General features: G+C 44.8%; 2 protein-coding genes across 5 annotated transcripts; one reads left to right on the top strand and one right to left on the bottom strand.

Annotated features, from left to right (window-relative positions):
- Positions 1-756: 756 nt before the first annotated feature.
- lgals2b (lectin, galactoside-binding, soluble, 2b) lies at positions 757-4973 on the bottom strand. The gene is made up of 4 exons (XM_010905020.3): positions 4868-4973; positions 1716-1795; positions 1220-1379; positions 757-1088 (listed from the first exon to the last, which is right to left on the bottom strand). Exons 1-4 carry the CDS (start codon positions 4868-4870, stop codon positions 942-944), a joined length of 390 nt encoding a protein of 129 aa, XP_010903322.1. The 5' UTR covers positions 4871-4973; the 3' UTR covers positions 757-941.
- Positions 4974-5881: 908 nt separating this feature from the next.
- Positions 5882-17493, top strand: gtpbp1l (GTP binding protein 1, like). 4 transcript variants are annotated; one of them, XM_029122335.2, is made up of 15 exons: positions 5882-5976; positions 6299-6491; positions 7173-7284; positions 8341-8521; positions 8913-9096; positions 9403-9567; positions 9699-9822; positions 10250-10364; positions 10874-11018; positions 11216-11398; positions 11891-12026; positions 12683-12861; positions 13439-13564; positions 14873-14923; positions 15875-17493. In XM_029122335.2, exons 2-15 carry the CDS (start codon positions 6309-6311, stop codon positions 16007-16009), a joined length of 2019 nt encoding a protein of 672 aa, XP_028978168.2. In that variant the 5' UTR covers positions 5882-5976; positions 6299-6308; the 3' UTR covers positions 16010-17493. The 4 variants fall into 4 exon arrangements, with proteins under 4 accessions (XP_028978168.2, XP_034150239.1, XP_034150240.1 ...); XM_029122336.2 differs by having other exon boundaries at positions 5918-5976; positions 6284-6491; XM_034294348.1 differs by lacking the exon at positions 14873-14923.
- The last annotated feature ends 10033 nt before the right edge of the window (positions 17494-27526 follow it).

The following is a 27526-nucleotide window of genomic DNA, read 5'->3' as shown; positions in this document are numbered from 1 at the left end:
GTAAACACATGGAAACCACACCATGGGATGGAGAACTGTCGCCGTGTATTGCCCAGTTAACCCGCAGTGTGATTTCATTTAAACAATCCAATTAAATTGATAGTTAATTGCCACAGATGTATTGCTGATTTCTATTCACCACAAGATCTTAAGCAACCATTGTTAACCATGGCAGAGTCGAATTGTAGTGTCAAGGCTCTGCCCACTCCAAGAAACCTTCCTCATAGGTGAAGATTCCCCCTTTTTTCCCTTGTCCTCAAGTCCACGGAGCTGCAATTCACCCAAGAAGCAGGAAGGTCAGTGACGAAACAGTGGAAGCATGCGCAGAGGGGGGCAGGGGAAGCACTGGTGGCTGAAACAAGCAATTGCATTTTTTATTTTTATTTTTATTATGAGTGAAATAATTAATTGCATTGTTTAAAAAACTTTATTTTTTTTAAATAACACACAGCTAAATGGTGGTAGGTAACACATCTGATTTCATGTACTGCTTTAGTAAAAATTGGTTTTTTGTAAGTTTTTTTGTAGTTGTTTTTTTGCCCCCCCCGGCTCGAATGTCAAACTCCACCTATGAGTGGAAGTGGAACTTCTCACAGCCGCTCAGTTAACGCCCAGGACACAATCTTCGCAACAGTGAAGGTTGCCATGACGAACTGGAAAAAGAGTATTTCGGGGGGTGAGGGGTGCTCTGTGTGCGTTTGGGAGACAATTTGAAAACTGTCCGAAGGCAGACAAAAGACACACGGATACTGAAAACATTGTTTGAGTTCACAGTGATTTTATTGGGAATGTCTGGAATGGTCCGTCTCTCCAGAAGTACACACGGGAGTGGCGCCCCCTTGTGTTATTTTAATTAATCCAACCACACAACACTCTATGCAAGCGCTGAGTTAGTATGAAATACATTCACAGGTGTATTGAGAATTGCCAGGGGTTGACCTCTATTTGACCTTGATGCTGACGATTTTGACATCTCCATCGACCATGAACTGGTTGTACTTGCAGTCACCAAGGCGATTGGGGAAGTCAATCATGTGACCGTCTGGCAACTTGATGTAGAACTGCTCATTGGTGAAGTTGATGGCCAGCTGGACGGAGTGATGGCGGAAAGAGAAGGATGGAAAGAGAGGAGAGCGATGTTTGGAATCTCACTCATTAGCCAAGGAAAGGCAGACCATTCACACCGGCTTCACACAGCCCACAGACACGCACGTCTCACCTTGAACTCCTCTCCCGTCTGGAAGGGGAAGTGCATCTCATGGTTTTCGTCGCCCCAGCTACCTCCTGATAGAGAATTAAGGACAATTTTTTCGCTGCTGAACCGAGGGTTAAAGTGGAGGGCGAAGTTGTCGCTGTTGTGGCCGATGTTGATGGAGAATCTGAGGAGATAAGGAGAGAGAGGGGAGAGGGGAGAGGGGAGAGGGGAGAGGAGAGTGGAAGAGAGACAGGTTAGAGGAAAGACGGGTTGGAGAGAGACAGAGGGACAACTCAAAATGAGAACTTGACCATTCCGCTGCAATATCATCAGGAAATGTGTTTGGCCGTGCTCATAGTTTGGTTTTGATTGGCCACATTGCGTAGAAAAAAATGTCAATCGAATGTATAACCTTATAATTGAGTCCCAAAAATAACTGTCGGCGTGGATGAGCTATTCACGTTACACTGAGGGAAACACTGTTGATTTGGGGTTGGAGAGTACAAAGCCATGTTCTTACTGAGAGGCTCCAGGGGTTGACCTCGCTGTGATTCTCAGCTCCTGGCCTTGCTTGAAGGACATGTTCTCCACGCGGAACGCCTGAATAAGGGACAACAACAGTCAACTTCAGCTGTCCCAACACAGGACCGTCACTGGACATACCGCTGGACCTCTGGGTTCTCCTTAAACACCGAAAACGGTTGTTGAATAAAACGCTGTTTATTACCGTCATCACCCAATCACAGATCTGGTGAGGGGTTACAACACAGTGGAACTACAGTATGTGTTCAATTGTTATTTTGATACTGGGTCCAATTCACTTTTGAAACGGTGAAAAGGACTTTTATCTGGTTTCTGTCACTGAAACAGAAACTCATTGTGACCCTGGACAGTAAAGAATGAGGATTACAGGATAGGGCTTATTCTGATTCACCTGAAAGGTTTGGACTGTTAAAGGTGCATCAGTGTCTGTGTCCACTGTCTGAAATATATCTATCTATGTCTAAGATCCATAAGATCTATTGTATGTATACCAGTGCCTTTCAACAGGTCTGTCGACTTTTTCCATGTTTCTTTTTTCATTTCACCTTCCTTTAATCAGGTACCTTACATCAGTTGAGAAGTAATTCTCATGTACAATGCCGACATCACTGGCTAAGAACCACTGAACATGAATAGTTGCCTGTCAGCACATGTGTGGACACTGGACACGCCTATAAAGGACATCATGGTTGGGGGGGGGGGGGTTACAATGTAACCACAATGACAATAAAGTCGAGCCGCTGTATGTCAGGTTATCGTGTTCCATGTTAATGATCAATCTTATTACAGCAGTCACGCCATCGGCTAATAAAAACATATATCTGTTTGTGATCTGTTAGCACGACAGTCACAGAAAAAGGTACCTACCAACATTTACTAATAACCCTTTTGATATAATGAAACCCTTTAGGAAGATGTGTGTTTAATAATCAACATGATCCGACTGGAAACTTTAACAAAAAACATATTTTTGGAAGACATTTCTTTAAGGTTTGATGAGATGGACAATACATAGAGAAATTATTTTCAGAATTTTTTGGCTTTATAAATGTGCTGTTTTTATCTAGTTCCTTGATTATTTCCTAATAAAACCATATGCAAGGTGTTATTTAAAGAATCGTACATTCTAGGGTATTTGGGTAGAACCCTCTACACTGCCTGCCCATGACAACTGTGTTGACCCCTGCAAAGACCCTGCCCAGCGAAACCTTTTCTGAGAGCATAGGCAACTTTAAGCCATGTTTATACAATCAGACCGGGGCCCGGTCATAAAACCATGAACACAGGGCCATAAAAGCAGGGAACTAGGAACTAAACACATCATAATCTCTCAGGAGACAGGAGTCATAAAGGACACCCCACGCCTGTTTATTGACCATGGTGACCGTGCAAACCTTTCGCCCAGTCTGCTGAGAAGATACAGGATATAGAGATACATAATCATCTTCAAACATGGGAAAAGGACCCCACCACACCCTGTGTCCATACCTGCATTCTGCGGGACCTGTGTGTGTGCACGTACACGCGTGTGCATGGATGTTGCCCACTAAACTCTGTAAGTGAGCTGGGTTGAGGAAGGGGAAGTGTGTGTGAAATGATACTGCCATTGATGGTACGCGGACTTCTCCTCATCATCCCCGGTACGATATCAATAAGGTTGTTAATTGTTAACCAACGAGTTAACCAACCTCCCTGGTATCACTGGGTGTCTGACACCAAGGTCAAACAGGGGTTTGTCCTGTATTGGAGCCTGTATCTGATCCACACCTCAGGACAATACCCGTCTCTGTGTCCATATCGCAGATCAATGTTGGTTCATTAAAAAACAGGTGGAGCCTTGTTTGAATTGTCTGAACCAATAATTCCCTTTGGACAGAATCCATTATTCACGAATGGTTCAAAGGTAGTTTGTTGAGGACGACCCCAACTGTGGTCAATTCCAATAGGTTGTCACATTGATATTCTGACAGTTAATAATTTTTTGGACTGCTGAACTAAATGTTTATTCCAAAATCTTAAAACCGAGCTCTTCAGTCGTGTTCCAGGTTTTAGCTAATTTGATTGGTAATATTAGCATGTTGATAGTCAAAAATCAGGATGGTGACAATTTGGGTTGGAGTGAAAACTCACAGATGGGTAGCTTTTCTTATAGGCATTTTGTTGTGAGGTCACTGTGGTAATTAACAAATATGATAACACATTATTAAAGAACAGTCGTTTCAGGTGCTTGTCAGCAAGTCTCTTTCCCATTACCTTGCGGGCTGTAGGCCTTGCCTGACATTTCGGACATGTGGCCTAGTGGCAAAAAGGTTGCCAGATCAAATCCCTGAGAAAGCTAGGTGAAAATCTTTTGTGCTTCCCCTGAGAAAGGCAGTTAACCCTTATTGCACACACAGTAGCAGTTGCCCACATCTCTGAAAATCCTCTTTCACTGACAGGTAGATATTTATATGAATAGTTTCCAGCTGGTTTTGACAGTACTAAAATGAAACCATGCTATATCAGTAGTAATACATTATAATCATATTGCATACTTTTACTTTGGCTAAATGCTCTACGGAGAACAAATTGTTTCATGATATTAAGAGCAACTGCAGCAATTTTAGTAAACAAGTGGACAACATTTCCACCTTTCTCACTGTCAATAATTCCACATTGGTTTATTCTTTACGTTTAGGTCATTTATCAGATGCTCTGATCCAGAATGTGGTACTGGAACACTGTGGGAATGGACGCCCATGCTCTTATAGTGAGGTACAGCTAGGGCACTATTGTCTTGATGGACAGTCTTGAAACGCTCACTTGTTTTGGACGGCCAATCAGCACTTTCAATACATTTAAAATACTGTGATTGAAAATAATAGTTTTTAGAGAAATACAGTGTATGTTCATTATTATTAATTTCTACCCACTTTGTACCTGGTGTTAATTTTCTAAATTCAGACTGGAGTGTATATATATATATATATATATATATATATATGATAAATAAAACCTATTATAACCTCCAGTGACCAACATTTGGGTTGCGACCCAGAAATTGAGAACAACTGGTTTAAAAAATCTATCTTATATAATGTAAACTTCTGAAAACCAAAAGTTGAGAAAATAAAATAGAATTGTACATACCATATTGAACTTCTTCGTGATATCGGCAGAAATCAGAAAAAGGTTGAAAAGAGGAAAGGTTTTATTGTGAAGTCTATTATTATAGCAAGGGCAGGGTTTAGCTTTAGAATGTTGTAGCCAGTTAGAATCAACTACAAGCTGTAACCAATCACGGCTAAGAAGCATCAGCACATATTTGCCAGACAAGCAATGAAACAAAGATTAATAGATTTGAGGGAGGTCCCTCAAATTACTGGCATCTAATTCTCCATTTTATTAAGGCATATGCATTTTTGGTTAAAAGTTGTACACCAAATAGTGAATGGATTGAGTGTAATCATGGTTAATGCAGTGCTAAATGTCGGCTTAAAGACTTAAAGAAGTATTCCGTGATTTTTGGCTTTTTGGTTTAAAAAGTGGTGCTGTTGCCATACTGTTGGGCCAAATCAGATAATTGCATACATCACATATGAACAGACACGTGCTACATGTCATCAAAACCATTTGCTTTCATTTTTTAAATGTTCATGGTTAACTGAGATATGATAGTGACTTTACTTATAGATTATGCATATATAAAAAACACATCCAGACAAAAATGGAGTTTTAAAAAAGTCCTGGAATGTGTGTAAAAAAAAAGCTGTAAATGTGTGCTGTCATTTTGTTTATTTTCACAATAGGGGTTTGGGTCTTTTTTTCCCGTTCAATGTATTTTTGATTCTTTCCTTCTCCATTCTTTCTTTTCAATTGTCTTTTCAGTGTTGGTTCTGTCTGTCCTCTCTCGTAGTGTTGAGTACCCTTACTGTCTACGTAGCCGTTTGATCAATGAAACATTGCCCTCCAGCGGAAAATCCTTGTACTATACACTAAACACAGTATTTTAAATGCATCTTGGAGTTGGGATATAAGCTTTAAAACGTAATTTTTACTACTTAAATTGTTTGCCATATTGCTTCAGATATAACAAAAATTAGTAAGCTTTGGGAAACACATATTTTCTGTGTTGACCACCTGTCAACGAAGAGTGAAGTTCTGAGTGCTGTAGCCAATCCGGTTTCTGCATTTCATGAAGGGGTGTGGTATACCGCTATCAAAGCGAAGTTAACCTCGCATGTACACGACTACTTCTGGTACGATTAATTTATAGTACATTGTGATAACATTGCTAATAAAACGTTTATTTCCAAGTGAACATAATGGTTCTAGACTATTTAAAATCGTAAAGTTATTGTACAATGTTGTTGTATGCAGTACAATTTAACACTATTACACGATAGTTACTTTTGCTTGGATGCCAGTTGGTTAGTTAGCTTAGCTTGTTATGCTAGCGAAGTTTGCGACATCCCTCTGTGGTAACACTGTTAGATAGCTACCTTACCTAGCTAACATTGTTAGCTTCCAATACGTTTCCAAATATTTATAGTTTGGCTTTAATAGGGTGTTTCTCTCAAGGTTTGGGGAGATGGCGTCGTTAGCAGGGACAGAGCCAGAACCAAACCCGGGAAAATTACCAACAGGGGACACCGTAGTACCCGCTTCCATATTTGCACCGGACTGTGGGGACGACTTATCTGGGGGAGAGTATTTTGAAGACGGCGAGGATGTTAACGGCGAATCCGAGGATCATTTAGACTTTACTAGCAAGGTAGGCCCGTTCTCTTTTTAAACATTTTTGTTGCTATTTTCATTTACATTGTAATTCAATGACAGTGGTTCCAGTGCGTTTAAGCATGTTATGTTGGGCTCGAATTTTGACACGTTGCATTTCAAAAGCAGTGACCACCAAAACATTCAATGTATGACACGTATACTATGTCACACTGCTTCCAGATGCCCAGTCATCAACCAACGATCAATTGATGATTTTTATATAATTTTAAAATGTAACTTGTTTAACTAAGAAAGATCACTTCAGTGTGTTCATAACCAACGCATTTCAGTGAATAATCATGTATTAACACTTTTACAACCTGTCCAGGCTTGCCCCTAGCTTAATGCCGACCTCCCACGCTGGGTTTGTGGATACTGTAGCTACCAGCATAGGTGTTTTCATAGTGTCTGACCTTAATAGTGTCTTAGTTTAATCAACTGCTCTTTCCTGAGTCGGGCATAAACATGAAACAATGATTCATTCGTGTTTTGGTCTTTCATCTCCCATCAAGGACATACCCCTATGTTGTATTTCATGTGGCAAACACATTTGTCTGGGTACCCCCCCCCACACACAGACACACACACACACACACACACACACACTTTGGGTTTTTAAGACAGCCATCACACTCCCATTATATTACTCAAATCTCTCTCACTTTGTCTCGCCTAGCTGGCTTTGGTCAGCCCTACAGGTGAACAGTATGACTCGTTACTACGGCAACTCCGAGAGAGGATGGACGAAGGCTGCGGTGAGACCATCTATGTGGTAGGAATGGGCTCAGGTGAGGAGAAGTGACACGCCCCTACCAGACCACACACACCAACAGCACTGCTCACTCCACCTTAGCATGTCAATAAAGCTAGATTGTACATAGGTTATAACGAGGCAGGTGATGCTATAGCTAGCTCCGAAAGGGACATCTGTCTCTTCAGTTGAGCACTCTAGGTCTGTAAACTAGTCAACTAGTCGAGTTTTGCGGCGCTACACTTTCCGCAGAGCTGCCATTGAGCTGTACACTGAGATTTTTGTCAGTCGGCTAAAACACATCGACCCGGTTCTAGCCCAACCATTGTGAGCCCCCCACCCCCATTATTTCCATTTGTTTGGACATGCTCTGACCCAACCCCCAGAGCTTTGTTACTGCTCGGTGCCCTAGGCCTGTTTCTGCACACCACAGCAACACGGCTGACCCATGTGACCTTTGGGGGTCAAGGGGCAGAGCGTGTTCCTCCATCTGCTGTGCTGCTGTTCTGGGGCTGTTTGCAAATATTCTAAACTTATAATTTCTTTCTCTAGTGTCAAAGCTGTTTTCTGGTTGCTTAACAGCCCTTTATTGTTTTTCCAAACAAAACTGTCTGTCAAAAGTTTCTAATTCAAGTCTAAGTTCTTCAACAAAGTCCATATTGCTGTTCCATTAGAGTGTCTTAGCTTATCATATTAATCATCAAAATACAACAGCTTCCCTAGCTAACAGCTTAATGTTTGTCTTAGATTTTTGTTTCTAATTCTGTTTCTAATTTTGAGCTGCTAATTAGGAAATATATTCTAGTAATTTTTCCCCCAACACCCAATGGCAAACCCACCAAAGCACATGCGCATGTACCGCCACAGCATGGGTTCGAATCTGGCCCGTCGCTCTTTCAGGAACCGCTTTCACCGTCCTTCCCCGCTGTCTCTGAAAAATAAAGCCAATTCATCAGAAACAAAATAAAAGGGGCCCTCGTGCTACGTTTAAGAACGTGGATTCTTCTTTGTCTCTGTGCTCATCCCCCCCCCGCCCCCCCCCCCCCCCCCCCCCCCCCCGTCCCCCCCCCCGTCCCCCTCCCATCCCGCCCAGACGGGGGCGACTATGGCCTGGATGAGAGGGACATGGATGTGTCTGTGGCCACGGTCCGGGCCCTGTGTGAGCAGCTGGAGGCCGACCTGATCCTGCTCAGGGAGCGCTGCGACACCGGGGGCAAAGTACGGGACTACCTCATACGCCGACGCGTCGGAGAGGAGGACTTCCTGGAAGTGAGGTACGGGGAATCGGGGGACAGCGTTTTTTTTATAGAGATTAGCGATGCAGGGGTCAAAGTGCGGGACTCGTCAGGCCAGAGAGCGAGACTCATCGGAGGGAGGGCGTTGTGACGATAGGTCTGTCCAGTGGCTAGAACTTGGGTCCTGTCGCCCCGATCTGGCAGCCCCCCCCCCCCCCCTGCTGGAGGATACATTTCTTGTGAGCCTTTATTGCGAAAATGACCGCGGAACTAATTGAGTCCTTTCAGACGAGAAACTCTGCGGCATTAGACGTGGGACATTGATGACGTCGGTCGGCCGGCCTTCAGCCGTGTGACGGGGTTGTTGTGTGGAGAAACCCTGGTGTCCCGTCTTCCCGGAGTTAAGGTTCTGTGTCCTCCGCCCGTGCAGAGTGGCGGTGGTGGGGAACGTGGACGCTGGGAAGAGCACCCTGCTGGGGGTGTTGACCCATGGCGAGCTGGACAACGGCCGGGGGTTCGCCCGCCAGAAACTCTTCCGACACAAACACGAGATGGAGAGCGGCAGGACCAGCAGCGTGGGCAACGACATCCTGGGCTTTGACCAGGAGGGACAGGTGAGGGGATGGTGACTTAGGGATGACATAGGCAACGTATGTTAGGACACCCTGGGCTTTGACCAGGAGGGGCTGGTGACTTAGGGATGACATAGGCAACGTATGTTAGGACACCCTGGGCTTTGACCAGGAGGGGCGGGTAATACTGGTTCATAGAGGTGACGTAGGCAGGTGATGCTGGCTCATAGAGGTGACGTAGGCAGGTGATGCTGGCTCATAGTTGTGACTTAAAGGTGACATAGGCAGGTGATGCTGGCAAACAGAGGTGACATTGGCAGGTGATACTGGCTCTGCCTCTGTTCCTAGGTTGTTAATAAGCCAGACAATCACGGGGGCAGTCTGGACTGGACCAAGATCTGTGAGAAGTCCTCCAAGGTCGTCACCTTCATAGATCTGGCCGGCCACGAGAAGTACCTGAAAACCACAGTGTTTGGGATGACCGGCCACCTGCCGGACTTCTGCATGCTCATGGTGAGTGGGAGGTGTGGTCCGTTAGGGAGGGAGGGAGCCAGGTGGATGTGTGTCGCGGCGTCTGGATTAGCTAGGTCGGATGAAGCGACGGGTTCTGTGTGGTGGCCTTTTCATTTGGTTTCCCCCGGCAGGTCGGCAGCAATGCCGGCATTGTAGGGATGACCAAGGAGCACCTGGGTTTGGCCCTGGCCCTCAACGTGCCGGTGTTCGTGGTGGTCACCAAGATCGACATGTGTCCAGCCAACATATTAGCAGGTGAGGAGGGGAATGTGAAACATGCCTTGTTGGAAAGAAAGACCAACACATACAGTTGTATTAGAACTGGAAAAGGTTTAGACCGTATGCCCTGGTCGTATGTTCCTCCAGGCACACAACAGCAAGAGAAATAGTGTGTAATGAATACAGTCTGGCCATATCATCTTCTCTCTGTGTCTGTTAGTGTTAATAACCTGTTTGTGTGTGTTAGTGTTAATAACCTGTTTGTGTGTGTTAGTGTTAATAACCTGTTTGTGTCTGTTAGTGTTAATAACCTGTTTGTGTGTGTTAGTGTTAATAACCTGTTTGTGTGTGTTAGTGTTAATAACCTGTTTGTGTGTGTTAGTGTTAACAACCTGTTTGTGTCTGTTAGTGTTAATAACCTGTGTGTGTGTGTGTTAGTGTTAATAACCTTTGTGTGTTTCAGAAACGCTGAAGCTTCTACAGAGGTTACTAAAGTCACCTGGCTGTAGGAAGATCCCTGTGCTGGTTCAGAACAAAGACGATGTCATTGTCACCGCGTCCAACTTCAGCTCTGAAAGGTGGGTGGTGTGTGGGGGTGTGTGTGTGTGTTATTCAATTGTTATTATTCAATAGTGTGATTAATAGATAGTAACACAAACTCTGGAAGTTTGGCTCATTTTGATTCTATAAACATTCTCGGATTAATCTGAGAAGTTTATATGTGGTTATAACGTGTTATCCTAATCCTTCTGTCTGTCTGTGTCGGTCTGTGTTGGTCTGCCTATCTCCCTGTCTGCCTGTCTCTCTCCCTGTCTGCCTGTCTCTCTCCCTGTCTGCCTGTCTCTCTCCCTGTCTGCCTGTCTCTCTCCCTGTCTGCCTGTCTCTCTCCCTGTCTGCCTGTCTCTCTCCCTGTCTGCCTGTCTCTCTCCCTGTCTGCCTGTCTCTCTCCCTGTCTGCCTGTCTCTCTCCCTGTCTGCCTGTCTCTCTCCCTGTCTGCCTGTCTCTCTCCCTGTCTGCCTGTCTCTCTCCCTGTCTGCCTGTCTCTCTCCCTGTCTGCCTGTCTCTCTCCCTGTCTGCCTGTCTCCAGGATGTGTCCAATCTTCCAGATCTCTAATGTGACAGGTGAGAACATGGACCTGTTGAAGATGTTCCTCAACCTGTTGTCTTCTAAAACGTCCTACAAAGAAGATGAACCTGCCGAGTTCCAGATCGATGACACATACTCCGTACCGGTTAGTACAGACACACCCACACACACAGACACACACACCGAAGTGTGTCATAATTTCCTTAACCCTACCCCTCAGTCTTCCAACTAACCCAGCCCATCTAAAGGCCATGTGTCATTGGTGGAGGCTGATGCCGAGGCAGCGTGAACTAATGTGGCCCCGTTGTCTCCCGAGCGCTGTTGACTGTGGTGCCTCCTCAGGGCGTGGGCACCGTGGTGTCGGGAACTACGTTACGTGGATTGATACGACTCAACGACACGCTGCTCCTCGGCCCGGACCCCCTGGGCAGTTTCCTCCCAATCGCCGTCAAATCCATCCACCGTAAGAGGATGCCCGTCAAAGAGGTCCGGGGGGGGCAGACGGCCTCCTTCGCTCTCAAAAAGGTGCGCGTGTGTTTTGGAACGGGTTGCGTCGGAGATGGAATGGATCAATTGTGTGGGTTGATTCTTTGTCTGATGATGATCCTTGTTGTCCATAAGCCCTCTATTAATGACTCCTGTTAATTAACCGAGACATCTGTGGCTCACTCGCTCTGTCCCTCCCCCTCTGTCTGTGTGTCTCTCTCTCTGCCTGTGGCTCTCTCTCTCTCGCTCTCTCTGTGGCGCTCTCTCTCTCTGTCTGTCTGTGGCGCTCTCTCTCTCTGTCTGTCTGTGGCGCTCTCTCTCTCTGTCTGTCTGTGGCGCTCTCTCTCTCTGTCTGTCTGTGGCGCTCTCTCTCTCTGTCTGTCTGTGGCGCTCTCGCTCTGTCTGTCTGTGGCGCTCTCGCTCTGTGGCTCTCTCTCGCCTGTTTTCTAAAACATTCTGGGGTCTGGGATGGGGTTCATGTTGCGTGAGTGTTTCAGGGTAGGTGACAGAGTTTGTCTCTCCCTCCTGCAGATCAAGCGTTCCTCCATCAGGAAGGGCATGGTGATGATCAGTCCCAGGCTCACACCACAGGCCACTTGGGAGTTCATGGCTGAGATCCTGGTCCTTCACCATCCCACCACCATCTCTCCACGCTACCAGGCTATGGGTGAGGAAACACTGTCTGGGTACCAGGCTATGGGTGGGGAAACGCATGTCTCGGTACCAGGCTATGGGTGGGGAAACGCATGTCTCGGTACAAGGCTATAGGTCAGGAAACGCTGTCTCGCTACTAGGCTGTGGGTGAGGGAACACTGTCTCGGTTCCAGGCTATGGGTGAGGGAACACTGTCTCGGTTCCAGGCTATGGGTGAGGGAACACTGTCTCGGTTCCAGGCTATGGGTGAGGGGAACACTGTCTCGGTTCCAGGCTATGGGTGAGGGGAACACTGTCTCGGTTCCAGGCTATGGGTGAGGGGAACACTGTCTCGGTTCCAGGCTATGGGTGAGGGGAACACTGTCTCGGTTCCAGGCTATGGGTGAGGGGAACACTGTCTCGGTTCTAGGCTATGGGTGAGGGGAACACTGTCTCGGTTCCAGGCTATGGGTGAGGGAACACTGTCTCGGTTCCAGGCTATGGGTGAGGGAACACTGTCTCGGTTCCAGGCTATGGGTGAGGGGAACACTGTCTCGGTACCAGAGTATTCACACTTACGTTTACAGTCTGTGGGTGTGTTCTGTCTCCTAATTAGAGATGCACCTCATTTCTTCCTGATCCACTGAGGTCAGAGGTCGGGGTGTAACGCTGTCCCGTCTCCCCTCTCAGTGCACTGTGGCAGCATCCGGCAGACGGCCACCATCCTGACCATGAACAGAGACTGCCTGCGTACCGGGGACAAGGCGTCGGTCCACTTCCGCTTCATCAAGACCCCCGAGTACCTCCACACTGACCAGAGGCTGGTGTTCAGAGAGGGACGCACCAAGGCCGTGGGCACCATCACCAAGGTCAGGGGTTAGGACACTACCCGAGAGGTCATAGAGTACATGGAGATGGAGGTTATACTAGACGTAAGCAGGCTCCTTACGTCTTGCATAGGTTATTTAAAGAGTCAAAGCTTCAGGGGTTATGAAGGCTTCATGAAGGATTGCCTATTAGATGTACTGCATTAAGGTTCACTTCAGGCTCAGTTTGGACTTGTTCTTCTCCCTAAATTCACCCTTCTGGCTGCTCCAGTCGGCCACCACGATAAAGGGTTTTGAAGGGGTTATGAAGGGTCATAGAGCACCTCCACTATGACCAGCGTCCCTGTCTCCCTTCTGGCTGCTCCAGTCGGCCAACACGGTAAAGGGTTATGAAGGGTCATAGAGGACCTCCACTCTGACCAGCATCCCTATGTCTCCCTTCTGGCTGCTCCAGTCGGCCAACACGGTAAAGGGTTATGAAGGGTCATAGAGGACCTCCACTCTGACCAGCATCCCTATGTCTCCCTTCTGGCTGCTCCAGTCGGCCAACACGGTAAAGGGTTATGAAGGGTCATAGAGGACCTCCACTCTGACCAGCGTCCCTATGTCTCCCATCTAGCTGCTCCAGTCGGCCACCAAGTCGCAACAGGCCAAGATGCACTCCACTAAGAAGGGCACAGTGCCAGCCAATGAAGAGGCAGGATCCACACAGAGGCCGGACAGCCCCAATGCAGGACAGCTACTGGTGAGTTACCAGGAGGGAGGGGCTTATATAGAAGGGGGGAGTGGCTAATACACAACCATGATGACAGAAGACGCAGGGGGTTATAACCAGGTGGGTGTTGGGACCAACTACAAGCTGGTTGCATTCACATTGTTGTTAGCTAATTTGGAAATGCAGATTGGCAAAATAGCCACCATCTATGTAAACAAAAAATACAGGTGTTCCTTTTCTAAAACAAATTACAGTGTACAGTGTTAGTGACCGTTTGGAAAGACACAAGACCATTCCGGGTGGATACTGATTCTTTCAGCATTTTAGCTTAACTGAACCAGTTTCCTAATATATTCCTTAACTGCCACTTTATCCCAATATGCTACTTAAGTTCTAACCTTCAATGACCGGCTTCATTAAAATGCTACAAGGGAATCACCCACCCTAAACGTTTTTAAGTCGCTAGAAACCAGTCTGCCCAATTAGCTGTTAAATTCCTGTGCTCTTAATTGACCCTCTCAGAGATCGCTTAAGCTAGCCTGAGGTACACAGGGCAATGGTCATCACATCAATGACCAATGGATTTGTAAGCACAACCCTTTACTGGATCAAATTGTGTTGTATGAAACACATTGACATCTCAACAAATCAAACTGAATCCCAATGGATCGTTTCAAGAAAACGTGAATCCAGTGGTATTTTGTTGAATCCAGGGCACATACAGGCATCCCCTTATGGGAAAACAAACCCTGAATAGTGTAGAGAGTAATTTTGCCATCCAAATCCTTTTTCAATAATTATATATATATATATATATTTTTTTTTTTGAAGTGAGCAGTGAAATTGTAAGAGTCAAAGCACCTTGCTGAGATGAAACGGTTTGAGGGGAAGATTTGTTTTGAATGCCGACTGTTCTTGCTACCCAGCCAAGGGGATTCTTTGTAGCACCTGTGTGTGTGTGTGTGTGTGTGTGAGCCAGCCAGCCGCATCAGCAGCTTCCTGCTTTGGTCTTTTTATTCCCCCAGTCTGTATCAGCTAATCTCTCTCTCTTCTTCTTCCCCCTGGCCACTCCATTTCATTCAACTTTCTTTATCCCTCCTCTTATGATTGTTCATCAACCTGCTTTTCAAAATGTCCTCCCCATCCTTGACCCGGCCTTTCATTCTATTTCCATCGCTTTCTTGCGTCATCCCTGGCTCTCGTCTCCATCGGCCCTTTCTTTTATCGTTCGTCGGCACCTCCTCGTCCCTCAAACGCGTCTTTCTGTCCCCTCGCCTCTTTCCTACCCCTTTCTTTCCATTTCTCTTTCTCTCCGTCCATGTGGACTGTCTGCATTAGACAGTGGCAGAGGAGGAGACACTGTGTAAGGACGGCAACAAGGAGAACAAGGTAACGAGAGGGGGGAGATGGAGGAACAAGGCTTTTGCCTGTAAGAAAATACCCTAGTTATGCACTACAGAGAGTATTGATATTGTGCAGTATTACTTTGGTTCTCAGATTGTTTGAGGTTTTGGCAGTAAGAACATAACACGCAGGCACCGTTTTGTCTCTGTGTCCAGTATCATTTAAGCCGGAGGTGGTTTACTGAACCAGTGCTCACTAGCGTTAGCGTAATGCATTGAAGTCTATTGTAACAGTTAGCATGTAGTGTTCCAGTAGACTTCCTTTGATTGCGCTAACCGTAGCTGGAAGTTGTGCTAACCAGTCAAGACGACCTGTAGACAGAAGGTGTGACAGTTTCAACCTGCACCATCTGTCGCCAACTCGGTGAAAGGGGGCTGTGCAGGAGGCGGCCCAGGAGGAGGCCCACTGCTGAGAAAGAAAGCCTGACCGCAATTTGCCAAAACACCTGAACATCCTCCAATCCTTCTGGGACAACCTCCTGATGACAGATGAGATGAAATGAAGCCATCACAGAAATGAAGACCCCCTGCCCCTGGAGCTGGGTGTCAAATACATGTGCCTGACATCATGAAATTAGGGGGATTACCGAGGCATTCCAGCAGGACAGTGACTCAAACACACAAACCTACACATTTAGGAGACCTGGAGTGGTTTTCACTAGAACTGGCCCACGCTGCCAGTACAGAGGGGCAGGAAGTCCATCCATAGATATAGGAAGTGCTTGGTTGAAGTTTGTTTGGTTAGAATGATAAATCTTGGGTCTGTGGTCAATAATGTTGTCACTGCTTTTTCTTAATTTTCTGATTTAAAAGGATCTATTCGGTTCTGAATTAATACAATGAAGAATAATGTCAAATCCATTTTCAGTGACAATGTGAGTTATTTAAAGTGACAGTATCTGTGACCTAAGCAGCATTTCTTCTTCTTCTCTCCCAGCCAAAGTCAGGGGGAGGAGGCAGAAGAAGAGGGGGGCAGAGACACAGAGGAAAAGCCCTGAACAGCACAACGTCCCCATCCTCACCTTCATCACAGCAACCAATACCTGTCGCAGGAGTTGGCGCCACAGCTTAAAACCACCGCCGCCTTTCCTGTCGTCGCCCAACCTTTCTCTTTGTCCTCCTCTGTCCATCTCCCCCCTCGTATGTCGAAATGTAATAGTTATGGGTGAAATAAGAACAAGGGAATTCGTGTAGCAGATGATAAAATAACTCGAGTTGTGAGTCGTCCCCCCCAGTCTGTCTAGGTATGTCCCCATGGGGCTTCAGTGGCGTCTAACCAGCAAGCAACCATCTGGAACATAGCTGAAGCAAACCGGGTATGATCCAGAGACTAAGAGTCATTGGTTTAGTTCAAGGTTTAGGCTTGGTCTAATGGAACACAAGAGAGTAACAAGGTTTTCGTTACTATTGATGAACATTCATTGTCATAGACCGGGAAAATAATGTGTAGTTCAGGTATACATGAAAATAGATGGGTCTGTTGACCCCCCCCCCCAGGACAATACCAGGCTAACAGGGTCCATAGACTGATGACTGCAACTACTAAAAAAGACCTTTCCTAAACAAATATTGGTGACCATGTGCCTTTATTTTGGAGATAATGCAGAAGCTGGGTTTTTTCAGTTGGTTTAAGTGGACAAGACACTGTTTCAAATAAATGCTAAGTTTGCTGATGTTTCGGTTCTTTTTTTGTAACAAATATTGTACCGAAATATGTGCTGAAAACACGCATAGCATATCTGTTCCATAATTAATGTCAGTAGAATTGGGAGTTGTTGTTCAGAAACCTACTTTGAGTGTTCTGTGTTGGATTATTTATTAGACTTTTATAGATTAAAGTGTTTGGAGGAGTAAAAAACAATTCAAAGACAGCTTAAAAGAATTTCAGGAGGATTTGGACATTTCCTGTGTTATCCTCTCAAGGACATGGGTTTAGGACAACAAACAGTCAGAAATGTAGTTTACTTTTCTAACACTTGGCACACCTTCAATAAGCTATTTTGTGTGCGAGGATTTGAGGGTTAAAGATTGGGCTGCATCCATTGCCATTGTGGACGTGACTTAAATTGTAATTTATTTTTTCTAAGCATTAATTTGATTTTATTAGGTCATGTGTGTCTGCGTGAAGTTTTTTGGGGGGGGGTTTGTATTGGGACAGGCTTCGGTTTGGAGAAAGGTGTGTATTGGTTGTTATCCTATCAGGTAGAGGTTTATCCTTCATGAGTAGTTCTACAATCAGTTGAATCAACCCCAGATCCTTCCCATTAGCATTAAAGGGGGAACACATTTGATCCTGGATCTAACAGACATTTTATTTCTCATTTAGTTTTTATGTTGAACGTTGATCGCAGTTCTTTGAACTGCCCGTTTCCTTTTCCCTTGTTATTTTAAATAACTAGTATTGCTGCATGATTTTATTTTTGAAGAGACACATTTTGTGTGTATGTATGTACAAAAGGAAAATTGTGCAGAAAGAAAAATATGATTTAATTTTAAAAGTGGTGCCCAGTCTGTGTTGTAAATCCTTTTAAATAAAGATGTTTCAGAGTATCAACACATGGTGTCATGTTTTTTCTTCGATGGGGGGGGGGGGGTAGCGAGAGAGAGAGAGGAGACTTGAGTGTCATTATTCATGAGGAACCAAAAGGGGCGTACAAGCCATGAAGATGTGTTTTTCTGTTGATTATAGACTTTACGTATGATATATTTTTTTATGAAGCCAATTAGCCACACCGGATGCAGTGAGAAATGTCAGTCCACATTCAACTGTATCAAAGTGAAACAGAATGGAGCCTTATTCAAAGGATGCTGTCACAGCATATTGGAGCAGATTCCTTTAGACGCGGCCAACCTGGAGTTGTCTCATGGTGTTCTGCTCTCTTCCCATTGCAAAACCGTTCAAAACGCCTCCGTCTGTTCTCAACCCTCGTTGATCTCAGGAAATCAGAAAAATTGGCGCTCATTTGCAATGCGAAACCTGTTTTCTGCCGTGTTCACTAATGGATAAAGTGAATATAAGAAAAGTCTATACCCCCTCGGAAGTTTTTGCCCTCCAAATTATCTTGAGTCAGTGCCTTGGAGTTAATGCATTTACATTAGGATTGTATTGCCAATTATCTACATTCCATACCCCACGCTTAATGGTTTCATTATTGTGAAATTAAATATACTATTTCAGTTTGGATTGTTTATATAACTGGAGATTTCTTCAGCATCCTGAATTAGTGCTTGCTGGAAGCCTCTGTGGCCGTAATTACATCTGTGAATATGTTGGGTGTCGGTTTCTACCCAATTTACTAGATTTGGCCATAATTTGCCCCTTTTTCACAACACTGGGCTCTGGAGCACAGATGGACAGCAGTCTTCATGTAACGCCACGAGTGCTGAGTGAACTCCAAACCCCAAACCTAACCGGTAATGCCTAAACTTCAAATTTTCCCCAATTCTTACAGTATGTGACAAAAAAAAATTCTCTATATCTAAGCCGCAAATCACATTTTCCCTAATGGGCTCCGCCTTTTAAAAAGAATACGGACTGATCTATCAGGTTTGATTATCTTGGGGGCGTCCTAGTCCCCACAAGCACAGATAAACATGGATCACACACACACACACACACGGTTATAACACTGTCCACATACATTACACATTGTTTGTAGAATACTTCTGTGAGAACAAGAGCATGCAGGGTTGATTTGATTTAATGGGGAATCAGGAGTTTATTCAGTCCACTGCAGATTTGATTATAGTCTTCTCATCTGACGCTTTTAAAAAAGCCAATAATAACTGAACTGGACACAGTGAGAAATTGCAGTCCACGTTTGATTGAATCAAAGTAAAACGGGAATGTTTTCGAATCACGCTGTCACAGAGCAAAATGAGTCGAGAGACGGGAGGCAGATGGAGATAGTGGAAGGGGGACTGAAGTACTTCAGCAAACACATAAACCTTGAAGCGGGTGCCCGCTGGTGTAGGCATCAAATCCTTCATCGATCGGAGGCCTTGCATTAAATGGGTGTTTTCCATTTCATACAGCAGGGGTGAACGTGGGGAGGACAAGTATTTGATACACTGCCGATTTTGCCGGTTTTCCTACTTACAAAGCAAGTCTGTAATTTTTATCATAGGTACACTTCAACTGTGAGTGAGGGAATCTAAAACAAAGATCCAGAAAATCACATTGTAAGATTTTAAAATAATTAATTAGCATTTTATTGCATGACATAAGTATTTGATCACCTACCAACCAGTAAGAATTCTGGCTCTCACAGACCTGTTAGTTTTTCTGTAAGAAGCCCTCCTGTTCTACACTCATTACCTGTATTAACTGCACCTGTTTGAACTTGTTACCTGTATAAATGACACCTGTCCACACACTCAATCAAACAGACTCCAACCACTCCACAATGGCCAAGTCCAGAGAGCTGTGTAAGGACATCAGTGATAAAATTGTAGACCTGCACAAGGCTGGGATGGGCTACAGGACAATAGGCAAGCAGCTTGGTGAGAAGGCAACAACTGTTGGTGCAATTATTAGAAAATGGAAGAAGTTCAAGATGACGGTCAATCTCCCTCGGTCTGGGGCTCCATGCAAGATCTCACCTCGTGGGGCATCATTTATCATGAGGAAGGTGAGGGATCAGCTCAGAACTACACGACAGGACCTGGTCAATGACCTGAAGAGAGCTGGGACAACAGTCTCAAAGAAAACCATTAGTAACACACTACGCCGTCATGGATTAAAATCCTGCAGCGCACGCAAGGTCCCCCTGCTCAAGACAGCGCATGTCCAGGCCTGTCTGAATTTTGCCAATGACCATCTGGATGATCCAGAGAAGGTAATGTGCTCTGATTAGACAAAAATTGTCTAAACTCCATTTTTGGTTTACACCAAAAATGGAAGAAGGATGAATACAACCCCAAGAACACCATCCCAACTGTGAAGCATGGAGGTGGAAACATCATTCTTTGGGGATGCTTTTCTGCAAAGGGGACAGGACGACTGCATTGTATTGAGAGGAGGATGGATGGGGCCATGTATCGCGAGATCTTGGCCAACAACCTCCTTCCCTCAGTAAGAGCATCGAAGATGGGTCGTGGCTGGGTCTTCCAGCATGACAACTACCCGAAACACACAGCCGGGGCAACTAAGGAGTGGCTCCGTAAGAAGCATCTCAAGGTCCTGGAGTGACCTAGCCAGTCTCCAGACCTGAACCCAATAGAAAATCTTTGGAGGGAGCTGAGAGTCCGTATTGCCCAGCGACAGTCCCAAAACCTGAAGGATCTGGAGAAGTTCTGTATGGAGGAGTGGGCCAAAATCCCTGTTGCATTATGTGCAAACCTGGTCAAGAACTACAGGAAACATGATCTCTGTAATTGCCAACAAAGGTTTCTGTACCAAATATTAGTTCTGCTTTTCTGATGTATCAAATACTTAAGTCATGCAATAAAATGCAAATTAAGTACTTAAAAATCCTGATTTTCTGGAATTTTGTTTTAGATTCCGTCACTCACAGTTGAAGAGTACCTATGACTTCTATATGCTTTGTAAGTGGGAAAACCTGCAAAATCGGCAGTGTATCAAATATTTGTTCTCCCCACTGAGTGCAATTTGGAGGGTCTGAATGCTGATGTTACCATGATAGTGTGTGTCAGATGTTGTGTGTCGGCACTGGCCACAAATACACTTATTAATATTATGCTTTTTCACAAGGATGTTGTTTTACTCTAGGCCCCAAGGCTAGCTGATTTGCCTCCTGGCCAAATTTAGCACTCTTTATGAGGAATCAATTTGTGTGATTTGTAGCCAGCAGTATGCTGTTGGCACAAATCTTTAATATAGCATTTCCTGCACTAGCTCAGCATCAGGTGGTATTAAACTGCTGTGTGTGTTAATAAGTGCCTGCGCTCATTAATAAGTCAACACCTTGGCTGGAATTTTCCTACTGTGCTTTGACACCTTCTGTTCAACTTCCTCTTCACCTGGTGGAGCAAGCGGTCCTCTCACCCGCTCGCGCTGTTTACCCCCCCCCTTTCTCACACACAAACACACACACTCAACCGTTCCCTGCTTCGCTGCTCACCCTGCCAAGAGTGAAAAGTGTGAATTAGTTTCTGACATTTGAGCCACAGCGCCCAATGTTTATTTTTCACGAAACAGCAAGAAACCTCCGTTTTTTTTAGGCCTCGCCGACGATAAAGAAAACGTTAATGCCGTTATTCAGAAAAACACCAATTAGATGGCAGACAGCTGGGCTAGCCGGAAAGGAAGATAGATAAAAATAGCCTCCATTTTGGCTGCAACAAAATCGAAGCGATTCTTCAACTTAGTAGCCCTCTGGAACGAAGTTCTGCCATTAAAAATGGATACGGGCCCATAGTCAGGTCCGATACAACTCATTAAAAAGCTTGCGCACACACACTCCATTTTCTCCACCATTCTCATGAATAAATCAACTTCTCATGGTTCCTCATTCCTGCAATCTGAGAGGCTCGGGGTGGTTTTCCTGCAGTGGTAACGTGGTGTCGTCTGCCAAAAGAGAACGTCAGAGTTCCATTTTCCACAGGAGAGGGCTAACATTGGTTAGCCACTTTCTTTGTCCCGCACCTCAGCTATTTCTATAAATATTGACATGATCATTTGGACAGTAAAAAGATGATGCACTGTAAATGTTGATGTAAATGGCTAAGTTTTGGACGAAGCCTTTCTTTAGACTTGATGCGGAAGGTTGAGTTACAGCCAGACCATTCAGGAGTTAGACAGCTGTTAGACTGAGCAGTAAGGTTCAAGCTCTCTCTCTCTCCTCCATCGCTGTTTTTACTGAGGTCATTTAATTGCAGGTTGTATTTTCCTCCACTACTTTCTTCGCTTTTTCCCCTCCTTCCATTACTCCCCTGCTCTATCTCCCTCCCCTGTGAGATGCTGTAATGGCAACCTCTTTCTCCCTCTTCACCCCCTGCCGCCGTCCATTCATGAAGCGGTATTGGGGTTGGGAGATCAACATCTCCATTACTTACAACAGTCGGCACACACAGAAGTCCTAACTCTCCTACCAGCTGACAGTAGCTACAAATGTCCCGTATGTTTCATTGCTGTTTGTTTAATTGTTTTTGTTCAATTATGTTGTCAGTGTCAGAGTGTATTGGAGTGAGTCTTAGGTCTTCACTCCTCTACTTCGCACGGGGATGTATGTTGATGCTAGATGAGGTGAGTACCCTGACAACAGGAAGTGCTTCAAGCCCCAGGAGAGGAAAATAAGGATTCTCATTAACACATATTGTTTTTGCAGTTGCGGCCAAGCCTCGGCCAAGAGACCACACCCCCAGCAGATTTAGTCCTCCGACGCGTTTGCGCTTCTCATCGCACCGCCTCCTCGAACATGAGCTTTTCAAACACTTTAACGACACCCAAAATCTTAATGGACACAACCTAATAAAAAATGTGTTTTCATGAGCCACTCAGGGCCCGGGTCTTTATGAAACACTAATACGCTAAGAAATCACCCGTCAATAAAGGGATTAAGTGAAAGAGTGAGAAGAAATCCGACAGGTATTAGAAAGTGAGGAAGGTTTGGAGAAAACAAGGTGACATGATTTGTTTATATGAGAGTTAGACATAGCTAGAGGAGGAGGAGACTGAGAGAAAGGAGTGGTTCTAAACTCATAGCCTCTATAGTGGTTTTAAATCCTAAGGGCTTTGCATTCTGGAGAACTCTGTTATTAAGGCTATAACTCTTTTTCACTGTCTCTCTCGCACTCACTCACATAGATGGGGTGCTGTGAAATGGAGCGCCAAAACTCGAGGAAGCTCGAAAATAGCCCCCCCCCACGAAACCCCTTTTCCACATTTGAATGGGCTGCCAGATTAAATCAAAATGGATTTATTCAGGAGCTTTTGCCACTGGTCAAAACAGGTCTATAATTTTACTGTGAAAAAAAAAATAATCTAAATGAGTGGCACTCATTAAACTGAAAAGAAAATATTGCATGAATGTTCAACAAGGTCAAAGAGCTCCACCTGTGTGCAACTGAGGTGTTTCACATGAGGCCAAAGCACCTAGTAAGAGAGGCCACCATAACTCGAAAGGAGTTACAGTCTTCCATGGCTGAGCTGGGTGACACTGTGCATACTCCAACAATAGCCTGGGTGTTTCATAAAAGTGTCCATTATGGGAGAATGGCATGAAGAAAGCCTTTATTGAAAATAAAAATAAAATAAAACTCACAGATTTCCGCTATAAGACCAGGTGGCAGAAGCATGGTGGTGGTGGCATTTTGCCGTGGGGATGCTTCTCTGCGTCAGGGCCTGGAAAACTTTAAGACAGAGGGCAAAATAGATGCGGCAATGTACGGAGAATCCTGTTAGAAAACCTGTTGAAGTCAACCAGAAACTTGATACTTGGGAGAAGATTCTTCCGGCAGGACAATGACCCCAAACATACACCCAAACCCTGAATGGAAAGGCTTATTATCTCTGAGGAGAACAGTGGGACTGCTGAATGCAACCCAAACCAAGAGCCCTGACAAACCATGCCTGGAGTCCATCAGGGCTCGTCAGGGCCGAGATAAAAGGGACTCTCAGACAGGTATGACAGGAGGAGAGTCTGGAAATGCTAACAGTGGCTTTATGTTCCAGAAAGTGAAGGCGATGCCAACTGAGCCAACAGGCGGAAGACAGCTTCCCTTCGCTGTGGCCTGTGCTCTAGCTACCCTCGATGACCCCCTTTGTCGTCACGTGTTTTTGTTTTCCCTTTCTAGTTTGTGTTCAGATTTCTAATAAACGCCCAAGGGCTTCCCAGCAGCCCCGCGTCAGGCCCCTTTGTTCTACACACCGCTACAATACATATTGTATTAGGCTAGTTCAAAGGTATCACGAGTAATTACATGAATTATTTTTGATGTTATTAGCCCTGTTGTAAAAACTTCACACCCAATCCCAACCCTAAATGTCTCGCGCCTTGTGGAAGTTGCCCGAATTACAGCAACACCATTTCGCGTTCAACCCCCCAAAAAAATTGGGGACGTGGTGAAACAATGTTGGCAACCCATGCCTGGGTAACTGGGCCTGAAGCCTTTAATCTTCATTTCTTTCCCTCCAAAATCCAACATGGATTTTTTTTTTTGGGTGCTTCGTGTGAGACAGAATGGAAATGACAAGACATCAGACCGAACCAATCCTGCGACGACATTATGAATGTTGATTTAAAATATGTCAATCTGTGGGTTGCACACCGCAAACGCGGGTAGCGTTTCTATCTTGCTGTCCGCCTCTTATCCGTAGGCCATTTGCTGTTGTTTCAAACCCAAGCACAGCAGCAGAGTGACATGTCAGGCTCTCGGGAAGGCGTGATTAACCCAGACATTTCCCCTGTGTCCCCTGTGGCTGAGACACACACACACACACAGTCATTCAGTCAGACATATTGATCTGTGTTCCTGTATCTGTGTATAAGTCAACTGTGTCGTGTTTTAACCGAAGCCCACAGGCCAACACTCAACCTATAGGGACTTGGCATTTCAACAACAACTTCATCAAGCCCTTGAAGTGTGTGTGTGTGTGTGCGTGTGTGGGTGTATGTGTGTGTGTGCGTGCGTGCATGCATGCAGGCGTGCGCGTGTGCATCTTTACTTGGGGTTCCATTCAAAAAAGGTGTGACTCACAAGCAAGGGTGTATGAGTGAGTTTCATTTTGGGGATGACACATTTAGAATGTTTGCAAAATGTTTGTATCATTGTGTGTGTGTGTGTGTGGGGGGGGAAATATTGTTTCTGAAAGGAAAAGTGACTTTGCGGAAATAGGTCTTTAACAATTAATTGGTGGGCTCCCATAACCTCCAGGTGGAGGTTGTGGATGGCTGTGCCTTGGTAATGGCTATGGATTGTTGATAGCTATAGATTGAAGCATGTGCTTGAAGCATGTAAGAGTCCAGGAGCATTACATTTTAAGGCTACACCCTGAGATTTGTTTTGTGTCCATTTGTGATGTATAATGAATATTCTGCTTTAAGTGAGGTATGGGGACAACACCCCAAATTGTGCCTTTGGATGCAGCCATTGACTAAATCACTGAGGCAGTGTTCAAGGCCACACTGATGGCTGTTACAGAGTGTTTCCTTGGTCATACAGAGTGTTTCCTTGGTAAAACAGTGTCTCCCTATCATACAGAGTGTTTCCTTGGTCAAACAGAGTGTTTCCTTGGTCATACAGAGTGTTTCCCTGGTCATACAGAGTGTTTCCTTGATCATACAGAGTGTTTCCTTGGTCATACAGAGTGTCTCCCTGGTCATACAGAGTGTTTCCTTGGTCATACAGAGTGTTTCCAAGATCACACTGATGGCTGTTACAGAGTGTTTCCTTGGTCATACAGAGTGTTTCCTTCGTCAAACAGAGTGTTTCCTTGGTCATACAGAGTGTTTCCCTGGTCATACAGAGTGTTTCCTTGATCATACAGAGTGTTTCCTTGGTCATACAGAGTGTCTCCCTGGTCATACAGAGTGTTTCCTTGGTCATACAGAGTGTTTCCAAGATCACACTGATGGCTGTTACAGAGTGTTTCCTTGGTCATACAGAGTGTTTCCTTGGTCATACAAAGTGTTTCCTTGTCATACAGAGTGTTTCTTTGGTCATGCAGAGTGTTTCCTTGGTCATACAGAGTGTTTCCTTGGGATAAGTATAGTGATGCTATTCCAAAGGAGGGAAGTCATCAATTCTCTTTCTCTTCTCTCTCTCTCTTTTCTCTGTCACTATCTCTCCTGTTGTTAATTATTCATCATTCTTTCTCCATATATCCATTTTTATAATCAATCACCTAGCCTGTATTAAAGGGATACATAGAGATTTTGCGAACTTTTGGGAAGAGTAACACTCATTATTGAGTGTTACTCTTCTCTTTTTTTCTCTGCTCCATGTAGAGTAAACTGTACATGGGTTAAGGCAGCGCAGTCCGGTTCTGGGTCCAAAAAACAGACCCGTGCAGGACAATACAATGAGGCTCGTTATCTAGTCCCCCCAGACTCAGTTATTTTAATAATGTCTGCCTTAAGGAATGGATGATTGCCTAAATCCAGAAGGATTCCTTTAAATCTCTGATGAGTTTGGACCCCTCCTCCCGCGTTTCCATCTCAGTTCCCCACTTTATTTGTCTGAGTGTGAGATGAGCGTCATAGATCTGAGAGGCAGAAGTCATCAGGGACACAATCTGAAAAACACCATTAGAATGGAGCTAAGGAGGGTGAGAGAGGGAGAGTAGAGGGGAGAGAGACAGTAGGGGGGCAGAGAAAGAGTGATGACAGAAGGAAAACCAACGAGGGAGACAGGAGGTCAAAGGCTGAGTGAAGGAAAGGAGGGAAAAACAAGCCTTGGGAGGACAGGGGGAATACTAATTGGCTGAAAGAACAGACAGAATGAGAGATAAAGGGAGAGAGCAACAGACAGTTAGTGGTGACGGGGAGAGGACATCATATACAATCATATGAGTAGCCGCGGGGATGGGAGAGTTCAAAAACATTCAGTATATCTAGTCATGGCAAGAATCACACACTGTCCATCAGCCTGGCCACCGCTGAAATACTGCGGAAGTACTATTGGCATTTCTTTTTTTTATATATTGCATATTTTTACGTATGTTTTCACTATTTGTTTCCATGTTCTGAGAGCGTGATTGCATGTTTGAAACAATACAACACATGTTTGAACATCACAATCACATCATAATCAAACACAAATCACAATGGAATACTGCTACAATACATGAAGCACATGTTTTGTAAGCTTTTATGAGCATGGGATTTAATTATTCTAATGTAGAAGGTGTGCAGATGCTTCCTTTTACTAACCTTAACACTAGCAACAACCTTAACACAAACACTAACCTTCACAATTACATTAACCTTGACACTAACAGTAACCTTAACACTAACCTTTAAACTAATTTAACCTATGCACTAACTCTAACCTTTACACTAACACTGACCTTTACATTATTTCAACCTTTACACAAACTCTAACCGCTACACTAACAGTAACACTAACACTAACCTTTACACTAACACTAGCCTTTACACTAACCCTAACCTTTACACTAACCCTAACCTTTACACTAACACTAACCTTTACACTAACACTAACCTTTACACTAACACTAACCTTTACACTAACCCTAACCTTAACTAACCCATAGCAAATGTAAAATGTATTTGAAACATGTATTTGATATGGCTGAGGTCATAGCCTGCATTGCATCAGACTGGATCCCAAGCTATCGTTTCTGCTGAGTCCAGTAGATTTAAGAGGAAATGTAAGCAGTGGTACCAGATAGAGTTGTCTGATTATCAATGAGATAACACTGACGACAAGAACAGGCTCAGCACAAAGACCAGGAGAGGGCAGAACTCAAGGGCAGAAAGAAGAGGGGAAGAGGAGAGACTGATCAAGAGAGGAGAGAGAGGGAAGAAAGAGATGGCAGAAAGAGGAGCAAGGGGTACAGAGGAGAGAATAGAGAGGAAAGAGAGAAAACTAAGAGATGAGAGAACGTGAGGAAGAGAGATTTTGTTAGATATTAATTCTCATAAAATACAGCTCTGGGATAAAT

Source organism: Esox lucius, chromosome 9 (assembly GCF_011004845.1).
Source record: "Esox lucius isolate fEsoLuc1 chromosome 9, fEsoLuc1.pri, whole genome shotgun sequence".
NCBI classification, from domain to species: Eukaryota; Metazoa; Chordata; class Actinopteri; order Esociformes; family Esocidae; genus Esox; species Esox lucius.
This window is presented reverse-complemented; position numbering and strand designations above follow the sequence as displayed.

Excerpts from the sequence above, each read along its gene's own strand:
- gtpbp1l (XM_029122335.2), top strand. The coding sequence starts at position 6,309 with ATGGCGTCGTTAGCAGGGACAGAGCCAGAACCAAACCCGGGAAAATTA. Across the intron at positions 11,019-11,215 it reads ATGACACATACTCCGTACCG|GGCGTGGGCACCGTGGTGTC; the intron begins GTTAGTACAGAC and ends GTGCCTCCTCAG. Across the intron at positions 12,862-13,438 it reads CCGTGGGCACCATCACCAAG|CTGCTCCAGTCGGCCACCAA; the intron begins GTCAGGGGTTAG and ends TCTCCCATCTAG.
- lgals2b (XM_010905020.3), bottom strand. Across the intron at positions 1,380-1,715 it reads TCAACCCCTGGAGCCTCTCA|ATTCTCCATCAACATCGGCC; the intron begins GTAAGAACATGG and ends TTATCTCCTCAG. Across the intron at positions 1,089-1,219 it reads AGACGGGAGAGGAGTTCAAG|CTGGCCATCAACTTCACCAA; the intron begins GTGAGACGTGCG and ends CACTCCGTCCAG.